This window comes from Onychostruthus taczanowskii, unplaced genomic scaffold (genome assembly GCF_017590055.1).
Source record: "Onychostruthus taczanowskii isolate IOZ18803 unplaced genomic scaffold, ASM1759005v1 scaffold81, whole genome shotgun sequence".
In the NCBI taxonomy this organism is placed as follows: Eukaryota; Metazoa; Chordata; class Aves; order Passeriformes; family Passeridae; genus Onychostruthus; species Onychostruthus taczanowskii.
This window is the reverse complement of record NW_024506002.1, coordinates 317,463-341,060: the sequence shown is the minus strand read 5'-3', so window position 1 is coordinate 341,060 and position 23,598 is coordinate 317,463. Positions and strand designations below refer to the sequence as shown.

Sequence of the window (23,598 nt, the reverse complement as noted above, 5' to 3'; positions counted from 1 at the left end):
TAGTTATCAGCCACGGAGCAGCCAGTGCTGCCCTGCGTACGATCCCACACATCCACGGATCTGGGAGCTGTGAGATGGACAGGAGCCTCCAATGCTCCTGATGCTTCACCAAGCGCAGACCAGAGCACCTCAGGGATGCCCCCCGCAACACGAGGAGGTGTCCATTGCTCTGATCCACTAGCCCTTCGTAGATCATTTGCTGCTGTTTCCTCCACAAATACCCAGCCTTTAAAAACCCTGATGAACTTAAGAACCTTTTCCTTACAAAATGCCAGAATGCTTTGGGTTGGAAAGGACCTAAAAGCTCATCCAGTGACACCCCCTGCCATGGGCAGGGACACCTTCCACTGCCCCAGTTGCTTCAGCCTGGCCTTGGACTCTTCCAGGGATGGAGCAGCCAAAGGTTGTCTGGGCAACATGGGATTCCTTGCTGAGGGGGAGTGTGGTGACTTACTGATGAAGTTGGCCTGGCCAGTGAAGATGGTGTACTGGAGCTCATAGGAGCTGACGCTGAACTCGTCCTCTGACATCCAGTGCACGGTGATGGTGTCATGGGAGGCTGTGCAGAGCTCCTCACGGACTGATGGTGGGTTCGGTGCTGTGGGATGGCACAGACCACAGACTTTAGTCAGTTTGGGCTTTCCTTCCTTAAAAACCCAGGCCTTTTCCACTCATGTTAGGACTGAGATGGGCTTGCGGCAGGAGTAGTCTCTCAACACCAAAACCTCTCTCATTTAATCTGTCATTGTGTTTCCCACTGAACTAAACCTTTTAGTTTCACAAGGCATTCAGAGGTCAGAGCACAGGGTTTTCACTGCTTCTCCATCAGGTCTGACACCCTCACCCTGAAACAGGCTGAGAACTCGCTTCCAAATCCACTTATTTCCCTGCCCTGGTTGTGGAGTAAGTATTTTATCCCATAACTGATCTGGACATGCTTGTGCTAATCTGGCACTGAAAGCTGATCTGCTTCATGATGATAAAATTGGATTTGGGTGAGTGAAGATGTCCTTGCCTCCCTGGAGCTCTCATCCCTCCAGTGCTCCAGCACAGGCTGATCCAGCAGCCGTTGCTGCTCCCAGACCACCGAGGGCAGCGATCAGTCTGTGCTGGGGCATCAGGGCAGCACTGAGGGGCCCACTGAGGCCCCAAGGTCCAAGGGTTTGTAATTTAGGACCAGGTGACCCAGAAAAAGGGCAGGAAAAGAGAAATGTTAAAGCACAGAGTGCCTTAGAAGAATAATAATTAGTTAATTCATCATTCCTCCTCTGTAATCCTTATGAACCCTCATACAATCCGTATCCCTCTTGCATCCTTATGGGCATCAGCCTCCCCCATCAGGTCATGGAGACCATAATTTTTAAGCTTTCTGGTCTTTTCCATGGGTCCTCCAGGAGCAGCAGTGAAACAGGAGGATGGGGACACGTCACTGTCCTGGGTACAGCACAGGCCCTGCTCTGCCACAGATGACCTGGCGCTTGTTACTGGTTAAGTCCTAAAATAGGTCTGCCAGCCCTTGGTGAGCACAGGGCAGGGGACTGAGGGCAAGATACAGAGTGGAGCAGACCTGAGCACTCACCTGTTAGATAATCCAGCCCCTCCAGCAGCTTCTTCTCTCTGGAAAAATCTAAAGCAAAGTTTTCAAAGGCATCATTAAAATTGATATCTGGTATCAGGACTTGCGAGGATGCAGTTGCCATGGCGACCCTGAAAGGAAAGAAGGGACCATCAGTATGCAACAGGGTGCATGAGGGAGGCACAGGGATGGGGACAGCCTCCCTGTGCCTCACCTGCTGTCAGGAAAACAGCTACCTATGGACCACCGCCCCCACCCAGGAGGGTGGCCTAACCTGAGGACAGGCTCCCTGAGAGTGGGGGGGCTCCATCCCTGGGTTTACAGCTTTGACTGGCCCCTGAACTCCCTTTGGACTGGCATTTCCACCACTTTCCTACCTCAGGGAAGGGGGCTTGCTGCCACAGAACTGTTAGGACCTGCCACGCAGCCCCTGTCCTGCATGAGGGATGGGAACCTGGTTTATTTGAGGACAGCACAGTGGGAGGCTACAGGGATGGCTGGGGATCTCCAGGGAAGTGACTGGAGGGGACTCGGGTCATCTCTGGGCAGGGACCTACAAGCAGGGGCCACCTCCAGCAGCAGTGTCCTGAGCCCAGCCCACCTCTCGGCCACATTCCTGGCAGTCTGCAGGAACCGTGCGTGGTCATTCTCCTTCAGGATGTGCTCGGCCTGGTTGATGAGGACTGTGGAGCGCTCCAGGCACTGCCGGCAGTTGGCAACCTGCTGGGCCAGCTTCCGCAGCTTCATCACCTGTGGGAGGAGCAGAAGCTTGAGAGGCACAGAGGGAAGGAAGCCTGAGCCAGCAGCTGATCATGGTGAGCAAGGAGCAGTGAAAGGGCACAGGAATGTCCCAATGGCTTTAGGGAGGGAGCACAGCAAAGCACTTCCCATGTTAAATTTTGCTGGGGGTGGGAAAGCCCCAGGGCACAGCCTGCATCTGCTCTGAGGGTCCTTATGTGATGGACCCTGGAGAACAATGCATCCTCTCTCCACTCCTCCTGTGCAAATGCAATGTCCCCCCATGCCAGCCCGAGGAGAGCAGGCTGTCATGAGACTCCTGCCAGTCACTCAGCACAGGGCAAGGGAACCTCAGCAACAGGGGAAGGGTTTACAGAGCTAATGGAAGATATCACATTCACAGGTGCTGAACTGAACTGCTGGGTGACCAAGGTATGAGGGAATCTGCATGTTCTCCCTCTCCCTTCTCCCAGGCTCCACACATCCATTGGGCCATTTGGCAGGCAAAGAAGGGCAGAACAAATGGAAAACCAAATGGCAATCCATCAGAAAAACAGAATTCCTCACTCCTCAGCTGGAGCACTCCAAACCAGCCACTAGAGGTTACACCTTTCTCCACTGCTTCTGCAGACGGTTTGGGCACTAATCTGTGCCCTTTGCCTCTACCCAGCTGCCAATTGTAGGAAAACAACATCTTGGAGCTTCCAGGTCTTTCTAAGCATGGCTGGAACTGGACAGCAGAGCCTGGAAGAGTCAAGGAAGAGGGTGGGAAGAGCAAGCAGACAGACAGATGGACCGGCACCGTTACATAAAATCTGTTCCCTGGAGTGCTTGGGGTAGAAGCAGGATTTCAAAGCTCCCACTGCTGCCAGGGTGTCCTGGAGCTGCGCCGGTGGCTCTTCTGCCTACACACGTGGTGGAACCTGCTCCCAAACTGCCGGGCAGCATCTGTATTTGGGGCTTGGCCACGGGTACCATGGTGGGACCCCAGTGCACACCCAAGCTCAGTGAGAACAGCAATGGGGTCATGCAGGCTCCCCTGGGCACCCTCAGAACTACAGCCCTGCAGTCCTCTCGCTGCTGCATGTGGAGAGCCCAGAAGATGAGGCTGATGTCTCAAACACCAACAGCTGGACAGCTGCAGAGCCAGCTGAGGGTTGTTGGGGCTGGAGAAGGGGCCCCAGGGAGGCAGGGCAGCACTGTCCTGGGAGAAACATCCTTGCTGTGGCTCCTGGAGATAAGCACAATACAGCACAACACAGGAGTGAGGTGAAGCAGTGGCATGGATGTAGGGGAATCAAGACCACGAAAGACCCCTGAAGCCTATGACCCATTTACAGAAACATCTGGAAGAATGGACTGTTCATGAGAACTGATTTGCAGGGAAAGTGAGAACTCCCAGGAAAGGCAAAACTTACCTGTAAAAAGGTCCCCCACATAAGCACAGGCAGTGCCCCCAGCACCCTGACCCATTTGTCATTCCTTTCAACCTTGAGTACCTATGAATCTTGGGTCCCTTCCCCTTTGGGGTGGGATGCTACACATAGAAACCACCGGGAAACACCTGGAGCCACTGGAGGAAAGGTCCAAACAGTCCCACAAAGATGAGGGTGAGAAGCAGCTCCCCCTCAGCTGTGCTGCAATGCAGAGCATGCAGCCTCTGCTCTCTCTGCAGCACTGGACTATGGCCCTTCAATATTAATTCCACATTATTCTATTAGAACCACAGTGATGAAGAGCCCTGAGGAAGCTGTCTGGAGTGATCCAAGCCTCTGCACCGACTTGTCACGCTAACCAACACACTGCTCCTCCTCCAGCCAGCACATGCTTTGTCCTTGTCAGAGGAGCCCTGGGGCAGCAGCAGTGACGGACACCTGGATATGGGCTAGCATGGAGGGAGGCACCAGGGGACACCTGGAGTGTGGACAAGGAGATGCACCAGTGCTGCTCAAAGCAAACCCTTCACGGCAAGGCAACACACACTGCTGCAGCCCCTCTGCCCGAGGCTGGCACGTGGCAGCATCACTGGCTGCAGGAGTGCTGCTCCTAGGGAGGCAGACCCTGCAGCGGCCACCCCGTGGGCACAGGAGGGGACCTGTGACCAGGACACACGAGCTGGGACCCCTCACCTTTGTCTCCTTGATCTTGACGGCGATGACCTGCTTGCGCTGGCGGATGATCTCCATCAGCTCATCACACTCCTCCATCAGCTTGGCCTCGTGCATGGCTGTGTTCACCTGGCCAGGAACAGCAGCACACAGGTGTCGGGAGGGATACACAATACACAGATTTTAGGAGGGACATATGACCCACAGGTGTTGGAAGGGACACACAACACGCTGTTATGGCTGTGCTCACAGTGGTGCACACACAAGAGTGCACTGGGGCACAAGCAGAAGTGCCAGTCCTCTGCCTCCAGGGAAGACCAGTATCCATGGGAGGATGGACAGGACAGGACAAGGGGGAATGCACTTCATGGAAGAGGAATCAAGCCCTGGCACGTCACTGAAGCACACTACAGGACAGAAATCAGTTTTCCTCATTTTATACTCCCAAACCTCTCTGAAACAAGGAAGCTTTGAGTGAACCACATTTTTGTTACAGGATCTTTTTTTAAACCTGGCCAGCAGATTATGCAACACTGGAGTGGGAGACAGCTGATGGTCTGCAAAGAGAGCTCCACTGAGGAAAAACAGTGGAAAATCTTCCCAATCTGCTGCATGTGGTAGGGGGTGGGGAACAGCCCCAGGGTTGGAGCCTGCAGCAAGCTGCTGTGGCAGAGTTGCTGTGCTGCTGTGGCAGAGCTGTTGTGGCAGATCTGGCAGCACTCTGGTCCCTCAAAGCTGTGTGACCACAGGGATGGCTGTCACCCCAACTTCCCAGAAGCACAAACCTGGACTCCCCCTCTCATTCAGCTTCTGGGACACATGAGGGTGAGGAAATATGAGGCTGAAGGCTGTACACAGCAAGGGGCAACAAAGAAATGTTGGGCCAAGGGACAGGGGGGCAGATTGGGGCACCTCATTTTGGCCCTGGGTCCACCCCTCCAGCCAGCTGCTGCCCAACAGTTCAGCTCAGGCCTAGAGTGTTCCCCTTCCAGGACGGCTACAGGACAACATAAATCTGTAGCCATCCACAGCCTAAATCTGAAAACCTGCCCAGGGCAAGAAATCTCCCCTCAACCATGCTGATGTTTGGGGGGCTGAAGGCAGGTAAAGCTGCAAAGGACACCACAGTCCCTTTCCCAGTTGCCTTCTACTTCAAAACAGGACATTTTCAAGGCTGGGGTTCCCCCAAAGGGCCAGCAGAGCACAGAGGGGGTACTGCAGACCAGAACTGCTCCACTGGCAAAGCCCTGGCTGAAGAGCACGTGGACACTGGCCAAACCACTGTATGGATGAGCCAGCTCCCAGGTAAATGCTGGCTCTGGGGGTGAATACTCAGCAGGTGCTATGGCTGCAGGAAAGCTGGGCAGCTTTTAGTTTTAACAAGGGAGAGAAATACCATTTCACTCACCTCAGTGCTGGGGGGGGGAATGTGCTAGGGACAACAGTCCTGAAATAAACCAGCTCTGGGAAAAGCCTGTCCTGCACCTCGTGGGGATGAGAAGCAGCATCTCAGCCCACAGCCTGACTCATGCGCAGGCAAGCCTCCTCCTGGCAGCTCGAGGACAGACAGAGGACCCCATCCCACCTCCACAGTCCTCAAGAGGTTTATAGCTGTGGAGCAGCCATGCCTTGGGGACACCAAGCTCACACTGACTTGCCGTGACACAGAAGCCACAGTCCCCTGGCACACCTGCAGCTTCTGCTCTGCCCACAATGGGACATTGGGCTGGTACCATCCCTATTTTACAAACTCAGCTTCTCTGCAGGGTTGTTCTCTGCTCTCCTCGGTCCACATTTCCATCACTGCCACTGGATTTGGCCATTTCAGCCTCTCTCAGCACAGCCACCCCATGCACCAGAGTCACTCTGAGGGGCAGCACAGGCTCAGGGCCTTGAGGACACTTGCAATGCCTTTCTCTGGGGTGAACCCCTGTCCCCCAAGGTGTTGGTGGCACCATTCTCTTGACATGCCATGAGACTTACACCGAATGTTTCTGAGGAGCAGAGTTCATGGGGATTGCATGTGCCTGCCTGTGTGTCATGTCTGCAAATATCTCAGAAGCAAAATTCCCTGGAATCAGATTGATGGAGAGCACAGATATTTTCTGCTTCACAGTTTACTGTGCTCTCTGCGAAGGGGCCTCTGAGGGCCTGGCTGTGCATTCAACATAGCTGAGAAATGTTATTGAAACTGTTATTTTAAGCAGAGTGTCTGACAAAGCTGAAAACTCACAAGCTCTGTCAAAAATGACAGCTTAGAGGTCTCAGACTCTGAGGATCAGACAGAAATACCAAATATCTTTCAATTTATCCTATGTCAGGTCATTAAGACATCGGAGCTGGATTCAAAGGAATGGGTTTGGAAGGACATCCAGCCACATCCCTGCTCCATCCCTGGTGGGTTCTCATAGCCAAAGCATGGCCCATCAGAGCAGCAAGGGCTGGTGACTGTCACCAGAGCTCTGCAAAGTCATCCTGCCTCCTTCTCTCTCTGCCAAACATCCATGCTATCTGTATTCCCAGACTCAGTCCAAGCCCACTGAGCCCTGTGGAAGAGGAAGCCCAGGAGAGACCAATCCAACAAAGCCATTCCTACTGAGTGGTGCCCAGGCAGAGAGAAGCAGGACAAACCTGTGACACAGAAGGCCAGCAGTGCTGCAGAGCGAAGTGGGATTTTTTTGCTCCTTATTTTGGCTGGAAGTTCAGAGCATCTCAGCCCCCTCCTCCTTCTCTTTGCACATTGTGACAGCGGCTGCCAGCTGCTGGCGGCACACTCGGCCCTGCTGGCACTCACAAAAAGGGCTTCTGCCCTCACTTCCTCTTGCCAGATCATCAGGACATTATTGAGGGAGTGAAGAACAAAGCCCTGATGCTGCCTGCAGAAACCACAGGGCTTGAAGCACCTTCACGGCCCCAAACGCCGGCTGCTCTGAGATTCAGGTGGTGAAGGACAAGCTGCAGCTCCCTAGGCAAATGCATCATAGATGCTTTGCTGTGGGGAAACGGCTCCACCCTGCACAGGAGGATCCCTTGTCCTGCTGCAGTACCCCTGCATCCCGCTGCAGCATCCTTGAATTCTGCCACAGCATCCCTCCATCTTACTCGCAGCATCCTGAGACCACATCCCCACATCCCACCACAGCATTCCTGCAACCTGCTGGCCCCATGGGATGGCTTGGGGGAGTGCAGGTGAGGCACAGGACTTGCATGCCCTGCAAGGCCTGGGGTGCTGTGGGTGCAGTAAACAACTGCTGCGTTCCCTCAGGCACTGGCAAACTCCCCCTGAATCCATGGCTGCCATCCCAGCAGCTGCCTGGGGTTTAGTCCTGTGGAAAGCTGGTGGTTCAAGGAATTGCTGCATGCTTGGTGTCACCCAGCCGAGACCTCTTTGCAGGCTCAGTGTTACCCAGTTGAGGAGCCTTGTTACAGGCTCAGTGTTATCTGGCTGAGACCTGTTTTCATGTTCAGTTTCACTCAGTCTTCCACCAAAAGCAGCTGCTGCCCCCAGCACAAAGCAGTGGGCAGGTCCTCCTGCCTGGAGCCAGCTCAGCAGCCCATGTCTCTTCTCAGTGGCTCCCAATCATGACAACTCCTTCAGACCCCTGGGAACCATCCCTGAGTTCTCCACTGCTTGGGACTACTCCCCACACTTGTCTCTGCTCCCAGGGGAGCCCCAGGAAAGGACTCTGGGGTGATCCATGCATTGACTCCCTAGAGCTTGGAGCTGCCCCGGGCACTTCCCCCAGCCCCCCTGGCCCTCACCCACCTCCACTTGCTGGCAGATCTGTATCAGCTTGGCCATCTGGTTTTCCAGTTCGCTGTTGCGTTTAACCAGGTTGGTGAGATTTGTCTCCAGTGTTTGCTGCAGGTCCAGAAATGGGAGAAAGAGGAAAAATACAGAGATCAGCAAAGCTGGAGTGTCCTCAGTCCCCTGCCAGCAGCTGAGAACCTCTGCCACCAAGCACACTACTTGAGGGAGGGGCACTGGAACAACTTTGGGCAAAGGCTCCGGGGGTCCTTGGCAGCTCGTGCCCATGCCAGCGGGCTGTGCCACACACCGAGCGCAGCACTGCGGTGACCCTGGCGTGGCACCAGCTGGAGAGGACAGCATGGGTGTCTGTCCTTTGCCACCCCTTTGAAGAGCAAATTTTGACTATTTTCATCATCAAATTTGTTCTGCACAGGGTGAGGGAGATGAACAAAAGCCTGAGAAGCCATGGGAGAGGGATGTCTTCTCTGCCAACCACTTCAGCTGGAGCTACAATGGCACAGGCAGGGAGAGCTCAGCTGCACTGAGCTGGCTTTCATTCCCCAGCCACGCTGCCCTTTGCTCACTAGAGCAGATCTCAGCCAGATCACAGCCAGTGGATCTGGGCCAGAAGATTAAGAGCAGTGGATCACGGCTGGTGGATCCCAGCCAGCAGCTCTTGACCAGTGAATCATGGCCAGCAGATCTCTGCCAGCAGATCACGGCTTGAGAGGACAGGGATGCAGGGCCTGCTGTGGTGCCCGCAGGCTGCACTGTTCTGGGAGAAGGAGGGGATCCAGTGAAGCACGGATGAAGAGCCCATTTGAGGGGGTATCGACACCCGCGGCCATGGGGGGAACACAGTTTCTGGGTTAACAATTTCAGAGACAGCATTGCCAGTTCCACGTGCTCTGCTCTGCTAACAGGAGTGCTTTATAACAAAGCACTCTCTACCTGTTGCAGCACTTGTCAGGAAAGGATATCCTATTAATATTTTAAACTCCAGGGCTGGAAGAGGGTCCCTGAGGTGGTTCATTCATCTGCAGGCAGGAACTGCAGTCTGAGGCTTTCATCTGACTCCAGCAGGCCCATAAACATGGCCCCTCTCTGTACACATGGGTAATTGGGGGCTACTGAGCCAGGAGAACTTGAATTACAGGCACAGAGCACAGGCAGAGCACTCATTCCTGAAAAACCACTGGCTCCTAAAATATCCCGAGCTTGTTTGCAAGCCTGAAAATTGCTGGCCAAGGGCAAGTAAGGCAGAATGCAGGAACAGGCTGGAGAAATGGAAACCCAGAGAACCTTGGTTATGTCAGAAGGGTTTGCAGAGTGGGGCTGCATGGATAATGGAAAGCCAGCTGCTCCCACCCTCCTCTCCTCATAACCCAATATTATAAACACCATTTCACTACAGCAACGAACATTTCACTTGCTAATTACCTCCCTCATCACCAGCGTGGCTGCACTGAGGTTGCAGCTTTGAACTCACACCAATCTGCTTTAATCTTCCAGGCTGCGATGGAGGGCAGGGAGGGGGACCAGGGTAGAGCTTTGAAGCACAAGTGCCCACACCCCATTTGCAGCATCCCAAGTTTTCTAGGGGATGGTCACATTCCTCTCATCCACAAACACACACAAATCCTGTCCCCGAGCACCAATCCCTTCATCACACATCCTCTGTGGCAATCGGAGGTGCCATACTGGTGCCAGTGAGGGTTCCACAGCCCTTTGCTGCTCCCCTGCCCCTCAGTGCACCCACAGACCCTCGCTGCTAACCCCTCTGCATCCCAGGAAAACACAGATGGAATGTTTCCATCTGTTTGATGTGCTGAAACGAATAAAATGGGCTTGAAGCCTGGATCACACCAGCTGGTTATTTTGTAGGTGTATATAAATTACAGCAATTACAGGGGTTGGGTTTTAATTGCTTTATAAAATGCCTGTCAATACCCCAAACCTCCACCTTCTCTCCTGAAATACAAATAGGTGATTTCTCTACAACTGGGGAGACAAGTGAGACAAAGTGATAAAAAGGCCTTGAGCAGGAGTCACTGGGAAGAAGGGCCTGGGTCACCCAGGAACAGCAGGGCCAGAGAGGGAAGTGCCCAGGCACCTTGGGACAGGGGCTGAACCTCCCCCATGCCAAGTGTCAAGGGACCCACAGGACCAAACCCTCCCATGACTCCAGCAGAGAGCTCAACACCTGCACCCCTTTACCTGTCAGTCACCAGATACACAATACATCCATTCCCACCCTGCCAGAGGAGAGTAATCACACAACACTGACCTGCAAGTACCAGTGCCCATGTTTGCTCAGTTACAGGCACAATGAGCACCAACTCCTTTTCCTCCAAATACCATGAACTAAACATGGATTTATTTCTCTGTTTGAAGAAGGCATCAAGGTTGCAGGCTCAAGACAACTTCAGGAACTATAAATACGTGGTCTCCTACTAGTCCCTGTGCTTCATCAAACACAACCTTGCCTGTGCCTGGCCACAGGTGCTCACCATGGCCAGTCCCCAGCCCATCCACCAGTCTGGCAGCTGGTTCACTCTGAGAAACGCTGTCAGCCTTGTGGCTTTAACCAGCTGAGAGATGGAACAGAGCAGGCTCTGAGCCCCAAGCAGGTGGCCAAAGATAGACTCCCTACACATCACACAGACCTGAGGGGGGTCCAAGTCCCCAGGGGTTTGGGCCACACAAGCCTCAGATCTCCTCCAGTGGCATGAACTTGTGGGTGTGGGATGGGAGGACCTGGAGAACCCTGGAGCTGGGGAAAGCCCTAGGGACAGGAATGCAGGGGTGGTGGGTGGCTGCTGCCATCCCTCAGCACTGCTCAGGGGCAAGAGACTCAGCCTGGCATGATGGCACAGAGGGTGTCCTTTGGCTCTGCCTTTGCCCAGAGAGCTTTCTGCATTTATCCTCGTGGGAAGGCAGCCGAAACTGGAGAGTGATACTTCCAGCGATTTACTCAGGGCTTTTCTCACTGCCCCTGTTCATCTATAATCACTTCCAATAATGGAGGCAAATCCCTGCCCCGATCCTCCTGCGTACCACAAACACGTATCGTGTGCATCCACAAACCCATGTGCAGGCACACAGGTACCAAGTCAAACCCACTCCAAAATGCTCCCTGCATGCCCAAGTGGCAGGAAAACCAGTTCCTGGAAGCCAGCAGCATTCACCAGCCTCACCTGGACAGGCAGGGGATGAGCCCCTGCAGCGGCCATCGGGGATTGCTGCCATGCTGAGGATGCATAGTCAAGCCCTTGGGGCTGAGGATGTGCTGCCAGGTCCCAGCACGGGGCACAGTTCTTGCTGGGTGTCCTCTGACTTGTTTTGGAGCAGCACAGAGAAGCCAGATGTCACCAGGACATTGCCCAGGGCATCAGGAGTCTGCCATGGAGCTCCTAAGGGAGCTGCTCATTTTTTAGAACCACAACACTGTTGATAGCATGAGACAGCTGTAATCGCACTGGAGCCGTGGGAACCTCCACCCATGCCCCTGTTCCTTCCAGAACACCGCTCTGCACTGAGCTCCTGCCCCAGGCACCCACTGTGGGGATGATGGAATTGATGTGGTTTGTCTCAGGAATGCTGGGGCAGCTTTCTGGGGAAGCAGCAGCTGGACAGGGTAACCTGCAGGTAGCTCCTACCAGGGTCGTTCCAACCCCATCTTCTCTGGGGGGATTTTGGAGCAGGACAGTGACAGTGGGGTTGGTACAGCATCCTCTCACTCCACTGGCAGCTGCCTCTGCACTGCCAAACTGAAATCACAGAAGTTTGGAAGGGACCATAAAGCTCATCTCATACAACCCCTTGCCATGGGCAGGGACACCTTCCACTGTCCCAGGCTGCTCCAAGCCCTGTCCAACGTGACCTTGGACACTTCCAAGGCATTGACAGAACTGCACAGGTCAGGCTCCTCTCAGTGGCCACAGCAAGTCCAGAGCCTGGCATTGCTCCCGTGCCAGCAGATGGTCCCACTCCCACCTCCCATGGCTGCACAGAGGGCTGAACATGGCACTGCTCACTGCCAGCCCTGGCAGCAGCACATACAGGTGATTCAAACTGGAAGAGGGGAAATTTAGGTTAGGTATATGGAAGACATTCTTCCCTTTCACCATTCTCTGGGTGCCCAGAGCAGCTGTGGCTGCCCCTGAATCCCTGGAAGTGTCCAAGGCCAGACTGGACAGGGCTTGGAGCAACCTGGGATAGTGGAAGGTGTCCCTCCTCAGGAAAAGGGGTACAACAAGATGAGCTTAAGGTCTCCTTTAAGCCAAACCATTCTGTGATTCCATAATTCTATGTTTAGAATAAATTCCCACCACCAAGAAAAAAAACAACTTTGGGGAAAAATATGCAAAGCCAGTCACCTACTGGGCTTTGCTCAGAGAATGTCCCTAGACAACAGGACATGTGACAAAGGGACAGGACTGAGCTGCCATGTGTGACATTAATGCATTTTAAGTCACTTTGGAGCCAAACAGACTGAGTAAGAGCTGAAACCTCTGCCAGCATTCAGGGCTGCTGTTGCCCCACTGGCAGAGCTGACCTAGAACCCAAGCAGCTCTGCACAGCATGGGCGTGGGGGGCTCTGATGGTGCTGAAGAGTCAAGAGCCAGAGCCTGAGCCAGGCAAAGGGGCTCTGGCAGCGACCCCGACATGGAGGGGATGGGGACCAGGGGGAGGTACTCAACCAACACACCTGAGGGTGCGGTAACATGCCCCATGTCCCTATATCAGTGTGAGCAATAAAAGAGCAGCTCCAAATCCATTAATCAGGTTTAATCCCTGATGATCTATTAGGCTTAAACTCTGACTTGCTCTTTCTACACTTACTTCAGTTGGGAAGCAGCACTGGAAGGAAGTTCCCTATGGGGAGCAGGGCTGGGGATGCAGGTGGCACAGGGGTAGGTTTGTCACAGCCAGGGCCCCCAGCCACATCCACCCTGAGCCCTGTGGTGGGAGTCACCCATGCTACCTGGGCACACAGTGCTCCAGCCATGTCCCCAGCGCCCAGCTTGGGGGTGGCCCCAGTCCCTCCCCTTCACCTCACAGAAAGCACAGGGTAATCCCAGCCTGGCAAGACCTAAGGCTGGATACTGCTGACAGTGGGGTAAATCCACCACTTCAGTGGCCACGCTCCAGTTTGTAAATGGGATGAAAGAAAGGAAGGAACTGTCAAGAGCCCACAGCAGCAGCTGTGCTGGGCTGAGCAGGGACTGGGGGAGCAGGCAGGCAGGTGGGATCCATGCTCCTCCTCACAGCATTCCCGCGTGGGCTGCATCAGTACAAACTGTGTCTTGTGTTTCCTTGGGAATTTAAATTGAGGGGAGAAAAACTAAAGCAGAAAAACTCGAGCAAACAGGGTGAGCTGAGTATGGGATTTGCAGCCGCTCTGAGTATGGGATTTGCAGCTGCTGCACGTGCTGCTGCCGAATCAGCACATCCTGGATTTGTGTCTTGTCGGCTCTTCTGCAGCTTCTTCTCATGGGCTGATCCAACCAGCATCACCCAAATCTGCCTGCTTTTGGGAAGCAAACCTTGTGCCACACGAGCTAAAAGTACACTGTCATGCAGCTGCCTCACCCATGGGTCAGTGTGGCTCAAACCCACACTCCTATGGGACACCATTACTAGTGCTACACATCTGTGGTGGCTCCAGCATTTAATGATGCCTGCAGAGCTTCTCCTTTTCTAGGATGCATCTCAACTGAAGAAATGAGAGGGACAGAAATGGCTGCAGGTAAAACTTGCTCCATCACCTGCTGATGGAGTGACCTAGGGTCCCACTCACCTCCTTCCAATGCCTCCTCACTCTTTGGCCTCTTGTTACACAGGAACGTGACCAAATGTTCCTGCTCCTACAGACAACTGAGGGCTGGGGAGTGCCGCTAGTTCTCCTGTAAATCAAAGGTGTCCTGGGGAAAAGTCACAAGGGGGAAAAGTCACACAAATTACTTTAATGTTGTTGTTTCTCCAAAGACGCTGATTAGTTGCAGACTTGGTCTGAGCATTGTCTTGGCAAGGTTTGTGTCTGGCTGCCTGGTGCAGCTCCAGGGTGCACATTCCCTGTTCCTCGTTTAATCCGTCCCTGTGCTACTTAACAGCAGTAGGGGCTTTGCTTCCAAAAATATTCCTCCAGGCAAAATACCGTAAGAGCCCTAACACCTGGAAGTCCTTGGCTGTCCTCCTCAGCGCAGGGAGAACAGAAATGGCTGGTGGTGGGAGAGAATCTCTGCCGCCGGAGCTCGGCCACGCACGCACGTCTCCCACAGAACGAGCTGTTCCTTGGCACACACCGGGCTGTTGTGGCAATCAACAGGTAACCAGGGCGACACCACACCACAGCGCCAACGCCAGGAGTAGATGGATTTCATTCCCTCACCAGCAATGCTGGGGGCACAGACACGGGGACACTGCTCCTGCAGGCTCCGCTCATCCCGGCAGGCAGGGCTGCCCGCCCCGATGGATCAGACGGCTTTGTGCGCACGCAGTTTATCACAAGACTGTGTTTTTATGGTCTCTCTGTCTCCCAGCAGGAGGCTCCGGCGTGTCTGTCAAAGCTTGTTACCCCCTACACCAAATTCTACTTCTTAAAACAGGCAGAGGATGAACAAAACTTGGCATAATAAATGGAGTTTTCCCACACTGATGTTCTTAGCATTCCCAGCTGCAAGGTCACTGAGCAAAAGTATTCGTCCTCACCAAATCTTCCAGTTTTAACCCTTTCCTCCCAACAGCCGGTTTCCTGGCTATGAGAAAAGGGATGGGAATAAGGCAGCTGACACCCTCCCTGTTAGGGGGTGACCAGACCTTCTCCTACATCGTAAGTGTGCGGCTCCACCAGGAAGTCTGCACAAGGCAGAAGCCTGGCAAAGCACAGCACATTTCTGCAGTTCCTGGAACTGGAAGGGAAGACCAGGAGCTACCCAAAGACAAGTTCAGCTTCCACACTTCCACCAAATACACTTCCAGCAGAGGCTGGTTCCCTTCATTCCTGTGACAGGGCACAGCACAGGATGTTTGGGTGTTCCCTTTCCTGCAGCCTTCCTTATCAACCAAGACATTTTGGGACAGATCTTGACACCCACTTCCAGGCCATGCAGAGGCAGGACATGTGGCAGGTCAGCACGCGGGCCGCAGCCCCCCCAGCAGTCAGAGGGCACGTGTGAGGCACACGGCTGCTGCAGCACCAGGCATCCTCCCAGCCCAGGGTGGGGAACTCCTGTGAACAAGGCAGGTGGCAGCAGCTCCCACAGGACACCCAACAGACTGCAGAGGACATTTTAATGCCAGCCTGCACTGCCTGCTGCCTCAATGGGTATGATGGGGCCAGCAGCACCCAAGGCAGCTGTTTGCATCTGGGCAGGTCCCCCAGTTCCCCAAGCACTCACCAGAATCCGTGAATCCAGAATGGTTTGGGTTGGGAGGGACCTTAAAGCTCATCCAGTTCCACCCCCTGCCATGGGCAGGGACACCTCCCACTAGATGAGGTTGCTCTAAGCCCCTGGCCTTGAACACTTCCAGGGATGGGGCAGCCTCTGGGCATCACAGAGGTTCAAACTGGCAGAAATGTGTACGGCTGATTCAGGTCCTTCAGTCTTTACATCCTTCAATCTCCCCAAAGCCATTCTACTCCACTTGCATATTATCCTGGTTTTCTGTACCATTACAGAAGTATTGAAAATGGTTTAAATATTTTATTAAATTAATCCTCAATGTGATAAGCCAGTTTTTTTTCCTGAAGTCATCTGAGCATGATATGCTTGGCAGAGCTGTCCTAGTTAAACATCGAGATTTTACTCCTCAGCTCAGGCCGTGTGTTTTTCAGCTTAAAAGAATGTGATTTTCAGACATCTTATTAAATGTGCTACATTTGCTATAAAAAATTCCCAAACTACAGTGAGCCTGGAGCGTATTTGTGCATTTCCAACTATTTTTATTTATTCCTTTAAAAAGATAGAGTGCATGGAAAAGATTTCCAGTGCACCAAACAATGCCTTTTTTCCAGGAATTTTTCTCTAGGGATTAATTCCTGGTTCCTTCCAAATTAGGAGTTATAGAGGGGTCATTTTCTGATGCTCTGCTGTAGAACCACCACAACTGCACAGCCTGAGGGGCAGAAGGCCTGGGGAACAGCTCCCCATTTCCCCTCTCTGAGTTCACTGCAGGATAGGTGATGGTGAGCAAAAGAAGCCAGTGCTGGCAGCAGCCCCAGAGCTCCCCACCAGCCATGGTCCCTCCCACGGGCCCCAGAAAACCCCAGAGCTCATTTTGGGAGGAACCCAGGAAGCAGCTCTGTTGTCCCCAATGGAGCTGAATGTCACTGGAATTCCTGCTTCTCTGAAAAATCCCTTCTGTCAGAAAAGTAAGCCATTAACAATGATCTTATTTTATTCTGGCACAGTGATGAAACCACAAAAATTGAGGAAAGAGAGAAAAAATCTGAAAGGAGACGCTGCAGATGTCCACCTGCTCCTTCAGTCTCAACCTTCCAGCCTTCCATCCTCTCAGGTTTCTGTCTCTCCTGTGCAGCAAAAGGGAGTAATTTGTCACCCCTTTGGGTCACTGTGGCCTTGGGGATGATGCTCAAAGCCCTCCGTGCACAGGAGGATCGCTCTGAGGAGGCTGCAAGGGTTCCTTCCACCTCTTGGGGTTCCTGCTGCTGGACCTGCAGGATCCAGGTGCTGGCAGCAGTGCAGATCCTTCCCAAGATCCTCAATGTCCTAAGGACACCCAGGTGAACAAATCCCTGCTGCACATCCCGCCAGATCTGGGGTCCGCAAGACCCCCAAGGGTGGACGGCTCACAGGGTCCCATGCCCAGAGAGCTCCACCAGCACCACTTCAGGGAGAGCAGCCCAGCAAGCCCTGGGGTACGGTCAAGCAGGAGTCACCCACAACCCTGGGAAGACAGAGATTCCAAAGGACAGGCACAACACACAGCCTGAAACACAGAGCAACAGTCTCAGGCATGGGGAAGGACTGGAAACCAGAACACACCACATGCCTGGAGGGGCTGTCATAAGGCAGAGGGATAACCAGAGGACAAACCAACAACACCACAGCTCAAGGAGACATCAGACCATGAGACATCTTGAGAGCCCCACATTTGAGGACTGACTGTCAGGCATAAGCCAGCACCCTGGCACTGCTGGCTCTGAAGCCAAAGTGAACAAAACCCTTTCAAAGTATAAAAGACAGATGATGCTTCATTCCATAAATATGTATGTCTTCTTGGAAGAGCTGACTGGTGGAAAGAAGATGCATCTTTTGAATGAGTTCTATGAATACATGGTAGGCAAAGAACACCATCAAAGTTTTCCTCAAAAGAGAGGAGTGGAGAGGAAAGGAGAGGAGGGCAAGTAAAAGGAAGGAAGGACAGAGCAGGGAAAGGCAGGGCAGGGCAGGGCAAGACACTAACTCCAGTGAGCAGCAGTCTCCAGGGCTGCTCTAAGGACACTGCAATCATGTTAACTGCTCTTGCTGCAGGTAACTGTCTGGCTGGGAAGAGCCCTTTGGAATACTCTCAGGGTGTGTGAGAATTCAGAGATGGAATTTCCAGGGAAAAAGCCTGGCACATACTGATGTGAGGTACACAGGTGTGTCTGAATAGCAGGAGATTCAGTGTCACCAACAATTACTAAAGGCAGAAGAGGACAAACTACCTGAAAGAGCATTAACAAGCATTTTTTCCATTAAAATTTCCTCCTCATCTTCTGGGGCTCTCAGTGTGATTCAGAACCAGGAGAGTTTCATTAGGCAAAGCCCTGTGACACGGGGACGTGTTCTCAGGAGCCATGGAACCATCCCGTGGGCACCTGTGACACCTGGCTCAGAGCATGGCTGGGGTTCCACAGGCTCCGACAGCCTTTCCTAGCAGCATTATAATCTCAGGGGCACAAACACCCATCTGAGATTGCTAAAGGAAATCTGGGACTTGGCAAGTCATTTATGCAAATTCCTATCGGCACTTAATAAACAGCCAAGCTTCTGTGGCAGAAATGAAGAGATGCAATTCAAAGGGAATGCAATGAGCTGGGAGTTTAGTGCTAGAGAGAAACTCATGGAAGATTCATACATTCCCAAAGAACATCTGGTTCCATTCAACATCAAAAAAAGCTACTTTGCGATTTTCACCAGATAATGCGTTTATCAAAGATTTACTAATCACTTCATTCAATTCCTATCTCACCTCCCAAACCAAATTAGCAAAATTTAAGCACAAAAGAAGGAAGAATTCTGAAGGAGGTACCTGTTCCCCTCCTCCTCACTTTCTGGGCTGCACATCAAGATTGAGATCTGGCTGCTCCCAAACAAAATGGGAAACACATAAAGTGGCTTCTAAACAGAATTCACGCCTAATTCACACCTAAACACCGGGAAGAAATGGTTTGAATTACAAATACAAAATTAGCTGGAGTGTGAAGTGAAAGCTCCTGCGTTTTAAATTATGGCAGGAGTCATAGGAGATCATTCTGCAGAGATCAGCCAGACCTGGCACCAGAGGTCAGTGACAAGTGACAGGGGTGACACAAAGCCTGGCTTGTGCTGTGAGCATGACACAGGATTCGGCTTTACTGAGCCAAAACACTGCAAAACACAGTTTTCACCTAAAATGTTACACTGCAGAACACGGTTTTAATCTAAAATACTAACTGGCAATAAATGCATAAATTATTTCTGCAAATGGTTCAGGCTCCAGCCTGCCTGTTTGTCCCAGACTGAGGTTTGTTTGGTGTCTCATCCTCCTCATGCTTCTACTGCCTTTATCAGCACCTCACTGTTACCTGCCATGGCACCGGCACCCAGCTCCTGTCCCTATGGATTAATTTTCAGTTCCTCCATCTGGGTAGAGCTGGGTAGAGGCAGAGCCTGAAATCAGACAATCCATGCTGGAAGGGATGAGAGCTGGAAGTGGATGGGGAATGAGGGCCAAGGAGGAGGAGGAGGAAGACGAAGAGGTTTTGCTGGGTGACAATGTCCAAGGATGGGGAGGGACCACCCAATAGGAAAAGCTCAGTAAGAAACCCAAAGAGATGAAAACCACTCTGCCTATATTAATCTCTGGGGCTGTGACACCCATCTCTGGGGCTACAACAGCCACCTCTGGGCTATGACAGCATTTCTGGGGCTGAAACACCTGTCTGAAAGGTGTGACACCCATCTCTGGGCTGAAACACCCACCTCCAAGGCTGTGACACCCATCCCATCTCCGGGGTGCATCCCACCTGCAGGAACTGAGTTGGGCAGCCAGAAGTACCACAGCCACCTGCCCCAGGGAGCCCCCTCCAAGCCCCCTCCCAGCATGACACAGGGCAAGCGAGTCATTGCCAAGACTCCCGAATATTACCTCCTCTGCCCTCCTTTTCCATAGCCTTCCCCCCCGAGCCCGCTCCCCATCAGGGGCGTGTGCTGGAAAAGGGCCCTGAGCTGGCTGCCAGTGCCCGATAACCGAACACCGAGCCTGCGCCCGGGAGCCTTCCGCTCCCAGCGTGCCCTGAAAATTCATCTTCCAGCTCCGAGATCAAACAAGCTGATCAAATGCTCCAGCAGCTGCGTTTTAATTCCCTGTTGATCCAGCTCCTGCGCACACTCGGGAGCCTTCCTCGCTCCTTCCCCATCTCTGCAGCAGCAGGCGGAGGAGCTGGGGCCGCGGCACAGGCGGCCGAGGCAGAACAGCAGGCCGGAGAGCGTCAGGAATCACACGCATCTCTTCACCTGTCTCATATTGAAGGATTCCTCTCAGTTTAAAACCGTTTCCAGGCAAAATACCAGAGAAGCTCCTGCAGATGCCAGAGCAAAGATCCACCTGCTTTATTTTAGGGGGCAGGATCTTCCAAGGATTCCCTCTCTTCTGAGGGAGAGTCTGATGGACAGGAAACCCCCAAAACGGGGGAGATTTCCCAGAGAAACATCCCTTGCATTTGGTGGCATCACTCTCAAAAGCTTGGGCACGTGGGGACAGTTTGCTAATGAGGATTGCAGCGATTAGGAGCATCAAATTATCTTCTGCAGCACACAACAAACAATGCTAATGGTGGGATAATGTCAGGCGGAATCACAGTGGATTGGAACAGCACTGATAGCACATGTTAAGCAGACATATAATTACAACTGTGGCGCCTCGATAATATTAATAACGCTGCTAATTAGACTGATATAAATAGCAAGATTAATTGTCACAAAACTTCAGTGTCAGGGTTGAAAGGCAGCTGCAAACCTTGCTCTTGTGTCAGCACCCAGGCACCAGGGCCGTAAGAGACAGCACCCAGCACTGATGGTACCCAGAGTTTCCTGGCTGCACCTGGCAGCACCTGATCCCGATGGAGGGAGATGGCATGAGGTGGGCAGCAGCAGCAGGAAGACACAGCCCAGCACTGAGCAATACAAAGATGCCTGAACATCCCAAAGATGCCTGAACACCCTGAGGACAGCCAGGATGATCCTGGAGCATGTCCCCACGCAGCCATGGCAACCTTATTTTTTCTGGATTGACAAGGGAACAGCCTGTCTGAAGGAAACAACCTGCTACTTTCCCTTAATACCTTGAAGACAAAGGAGAGTAGCATTGGGAGCCATTGATGACTGTTCTTCCACTGGGGCCTTGCTACATTCCTGCCCAAGTGAGCACAAAGACCCTCCAAGGATGGTTTAGAAACCCACATCCCACTGCTGGGAAAGGCAGGACAGGAGCAAATGAGGACAATGAAGCCCAATGTGCCCCTTGGCAGACCTCCCCTCTCATCCACAGCTGACTCCTGCTGTGAGAGGCTGGCATGGAGCAGCACCAGGCATGGGCTGGAGGGTGACACCACAACCCAGGTCTCCCTTCCTCACCTCCCCTGGCAGAAGAACAAATTTGGATGGAAAAAGTGGAGCAGCTGGCCAGAAGGGGTGGGTCCCTTCCAACTCGGGATATTCTGTGATCCTATGAGGTGTAAACCCTGTGGAGACTGCTGCATAAATAACCTCCTCCCCAACTCCTGCTTTGGGTGGGATGTGCCTGCACTGAACCAACTTTTCCACCTTCTCAGCACCAGCACGGTGTGAGAGCTGCCGGGGGCACGCTCATCCCCGCGTTCAGCCGGGCCATCCCACACTTCCCGGGGAACCTGCCCTGAGTTTCTCCCTGGCTGGCCGGGAGCCACGCCGAGGGGAGTGGGAGCTGCTCGGCTGGGTGAGCGCTGCGGGTGCTCCGGGCTCCCTGCCCCAGCACCTGGCTGCGGGGGCAGCAGGCAGGATCCTGGGAACGCGGGGAGCTGGCACGGGGAGCACTCCCCGCTCCCGGCCCAGCCATGCCTGGGCTGGCAGGTCTCCGTGTGGGCGCTGCCAAAGCACGCAGCAGGACGCAAACCCCTGGGCTTCTCTGGGAAGTAGAACCAACACACCAACAGCTGCCTGGGACGGGGCTTATTTTGGCTGATTTGTTGCTTATGTAAAGCCAAGGTAAGACTGTTCAAACCAGCGCTGGAGATGCTGAGATAGATGCACTGGGTACAAACTGAGCCTCGGGGTAAATGTACCAATGCTGGAGAAGGCTTTAACCCCTTGTGCGTATGCAAGCAGAGAGTCCCAGTCCTCCTGCCTTTATCCCTTTGCTCTTTTGCTTCTGGAAAAGTAAACAAAATGCCTAAACCTACCAAAAAGTCACCAAAGTCATCACCAAAGTCATCACCAAGCAATGGCACACATAGCATTTTCGGAGTTTCTTCTGTGGCCAGAGCCTTGCTGCTGCCTGGGGACTCCTTTTGCCCTTGCAATGCACGGAGTGCTAGAGGGGACTCGGCAGAGATGTGGAAGGGACACTGAACTTCCAAAGCCTTTGCATCCCAGACTCCCACCAGACCAAGTGTCACCGGGGCTGCCACAGGAATCCTGGGCCAGCAAAGCCTGTGCACTTCCCCCTGCACAGCCAGGGCACCACGGGTGACTCCGATGGGCTGAGGCCCACACCAGCCCAGGGGTCTGAGCCCACGGCCTCCTCCAGCACATCCCAACACGCTCCTGGGCCGCCCCAACACAACGCCCGTGCCAGCTTATCCAGCAGATCTTGGGCACCAGCCCCATGGATTACTCAAGCTCCAATGCGTTATGGCAATGGGCACGAGAGAAAATGCCTGAACAGGTTTTCCCTCCTGGAGCAAACAGCCCTGCCTGCCGTGGCTGCCCTGGGGCTGGGGACAGTGGCACTGCTGGCAGGTGCCCCAAGGCGCCCGAAGGCAGCGGGTCTGAGCAGTGCAGAGGGAGCCCGTGTGCCCAGCCCTGTTGCCCTCCTCAGACCCCCAAAACCATGACCATGTGCCAGCCAGCGGCGCCGAGCACCCCAGGAGCTCCCCAGCCCATGCCATGCTGCTGCCTAAGTCTCTCAACAGACCACCTCCAGGAACGAGACTGGGAACCAACCCAAGGCAGACTTTCCCAAAAGTTACAACATCTGGGAAGCGAGGAGGGGAGGGACCACTGGAGCCTTCGTGGTGAGCACAGGGTAAGTGCTCATGCCAAAACCTGCTCCAGCTGCTTCAAACTTGGCTAAAGCTGCACCCAGTGAAGTGCAAAACTCCCATCAGCCTTGTTACTTTTCCAGAAAAACCCCATCAATTTCTGATAAAAGGAAAAGTCTCCTTCCCTCCTCTGCACTAGGAAGGAAACAGGATACAGCCAGTGAAGGGGAGCCTCAAGCATTGTAGGCAGGACCCCAGGGCCACCCATGGACCTTTGGCAGAGGTTGATAAGGGGGCAGTGTCACTGTCACCCCGTCCTCACAATTGCAGACCACCTCCACATGCACAAGGTTTCCCAGCATGGACCAAGAGCATCCAGCTGTTTCCCTGGGAGAGCCCTGGTTCAGGCTGGAGCCACCATCACTGGCATGCAGCAGCAAGACAAGGGCTCTCAAGGGACAAGCAGCAGGCCCCAGGCGGCCCCCGACCCTGGGTCCCCTGCCAGCCCCTGCCCACCAACCCTGGCTGCCCAGCACAGGCCTTTCATTCCATCCCAGTGAGTCAGAGCCTGGGGGAGTCATGAGGCTGGCTGGAAAATCCCAAGAGTTTCAGAAAATAAACAAACACCTTGTGGGTTTGCTTTGGTTTTTTTTCCCCCCCCAAGCCTTTGGAGTGGATTTGAGTCAACGTTTGAGCTTCTCTCCGAAGTCTCAGCATAACACACATACCAGCCCTGGGATGCTTGATTCCACATGATTTTGATTTCACATCCCCTCTCCTCCCAAAGGAGCGGCTTCCCAAATTCCCTGGGATAGCTGGGATGGAGCTTGAACCAGAGACACCCTTCAGTGCAGTAAGTCCCACTGGGGCCTGGCTTGGTGGGCAGCAGACCGGCATCATCAGCACAGGGAGCTGCACAGAGCACCCCAGCTACTTGGGGTCTTGGCCTGACTCCCAGCTCCCAATGGGGGAG

The 23,598-nt window shown here is 53.5% G+C and overlaps 1 protein-coding gene across 3 annotated transcripts in view; it reads right to left on the bottom strand.

Moving 5' to 3' along the window:
* The window catches only part of MID2 (midline 2), a 63,465-nt gene that overhangs the window by 12,498 nt on the left and 27,369 nt on the right, over positions 1-23,598 (bottom strand). For 2 of the 3 annotated variants that reach the window (XM_041424322.1, XM_041424323.1), the window contains exons 3-7: positions 8,189-8,284; positions 4,444-4,551; positions 2,178-2,326; positions 1,580-1,707; positions 455-598 (exon numbers count right to left, since the gene is read on the bottom strand). In XM_041424322.1, coding sequence (XP_041280256.1) covers positions 455-598; positions 1,580-1,707; positions 2,178-2,326; positions 4,444-4,551; positions 8,189-8,284 — 625 coding nt within the window. The remainder of the gene's footprint in view (positions 1-454; positions 599-1,579; positions 1,708-2,177; positions 2,327-4,443; positions 4,552-8,188; positions 8,285-23,598) is intronic. The other variant, XM_041424324.1, reaches the window with a different exon arrangement.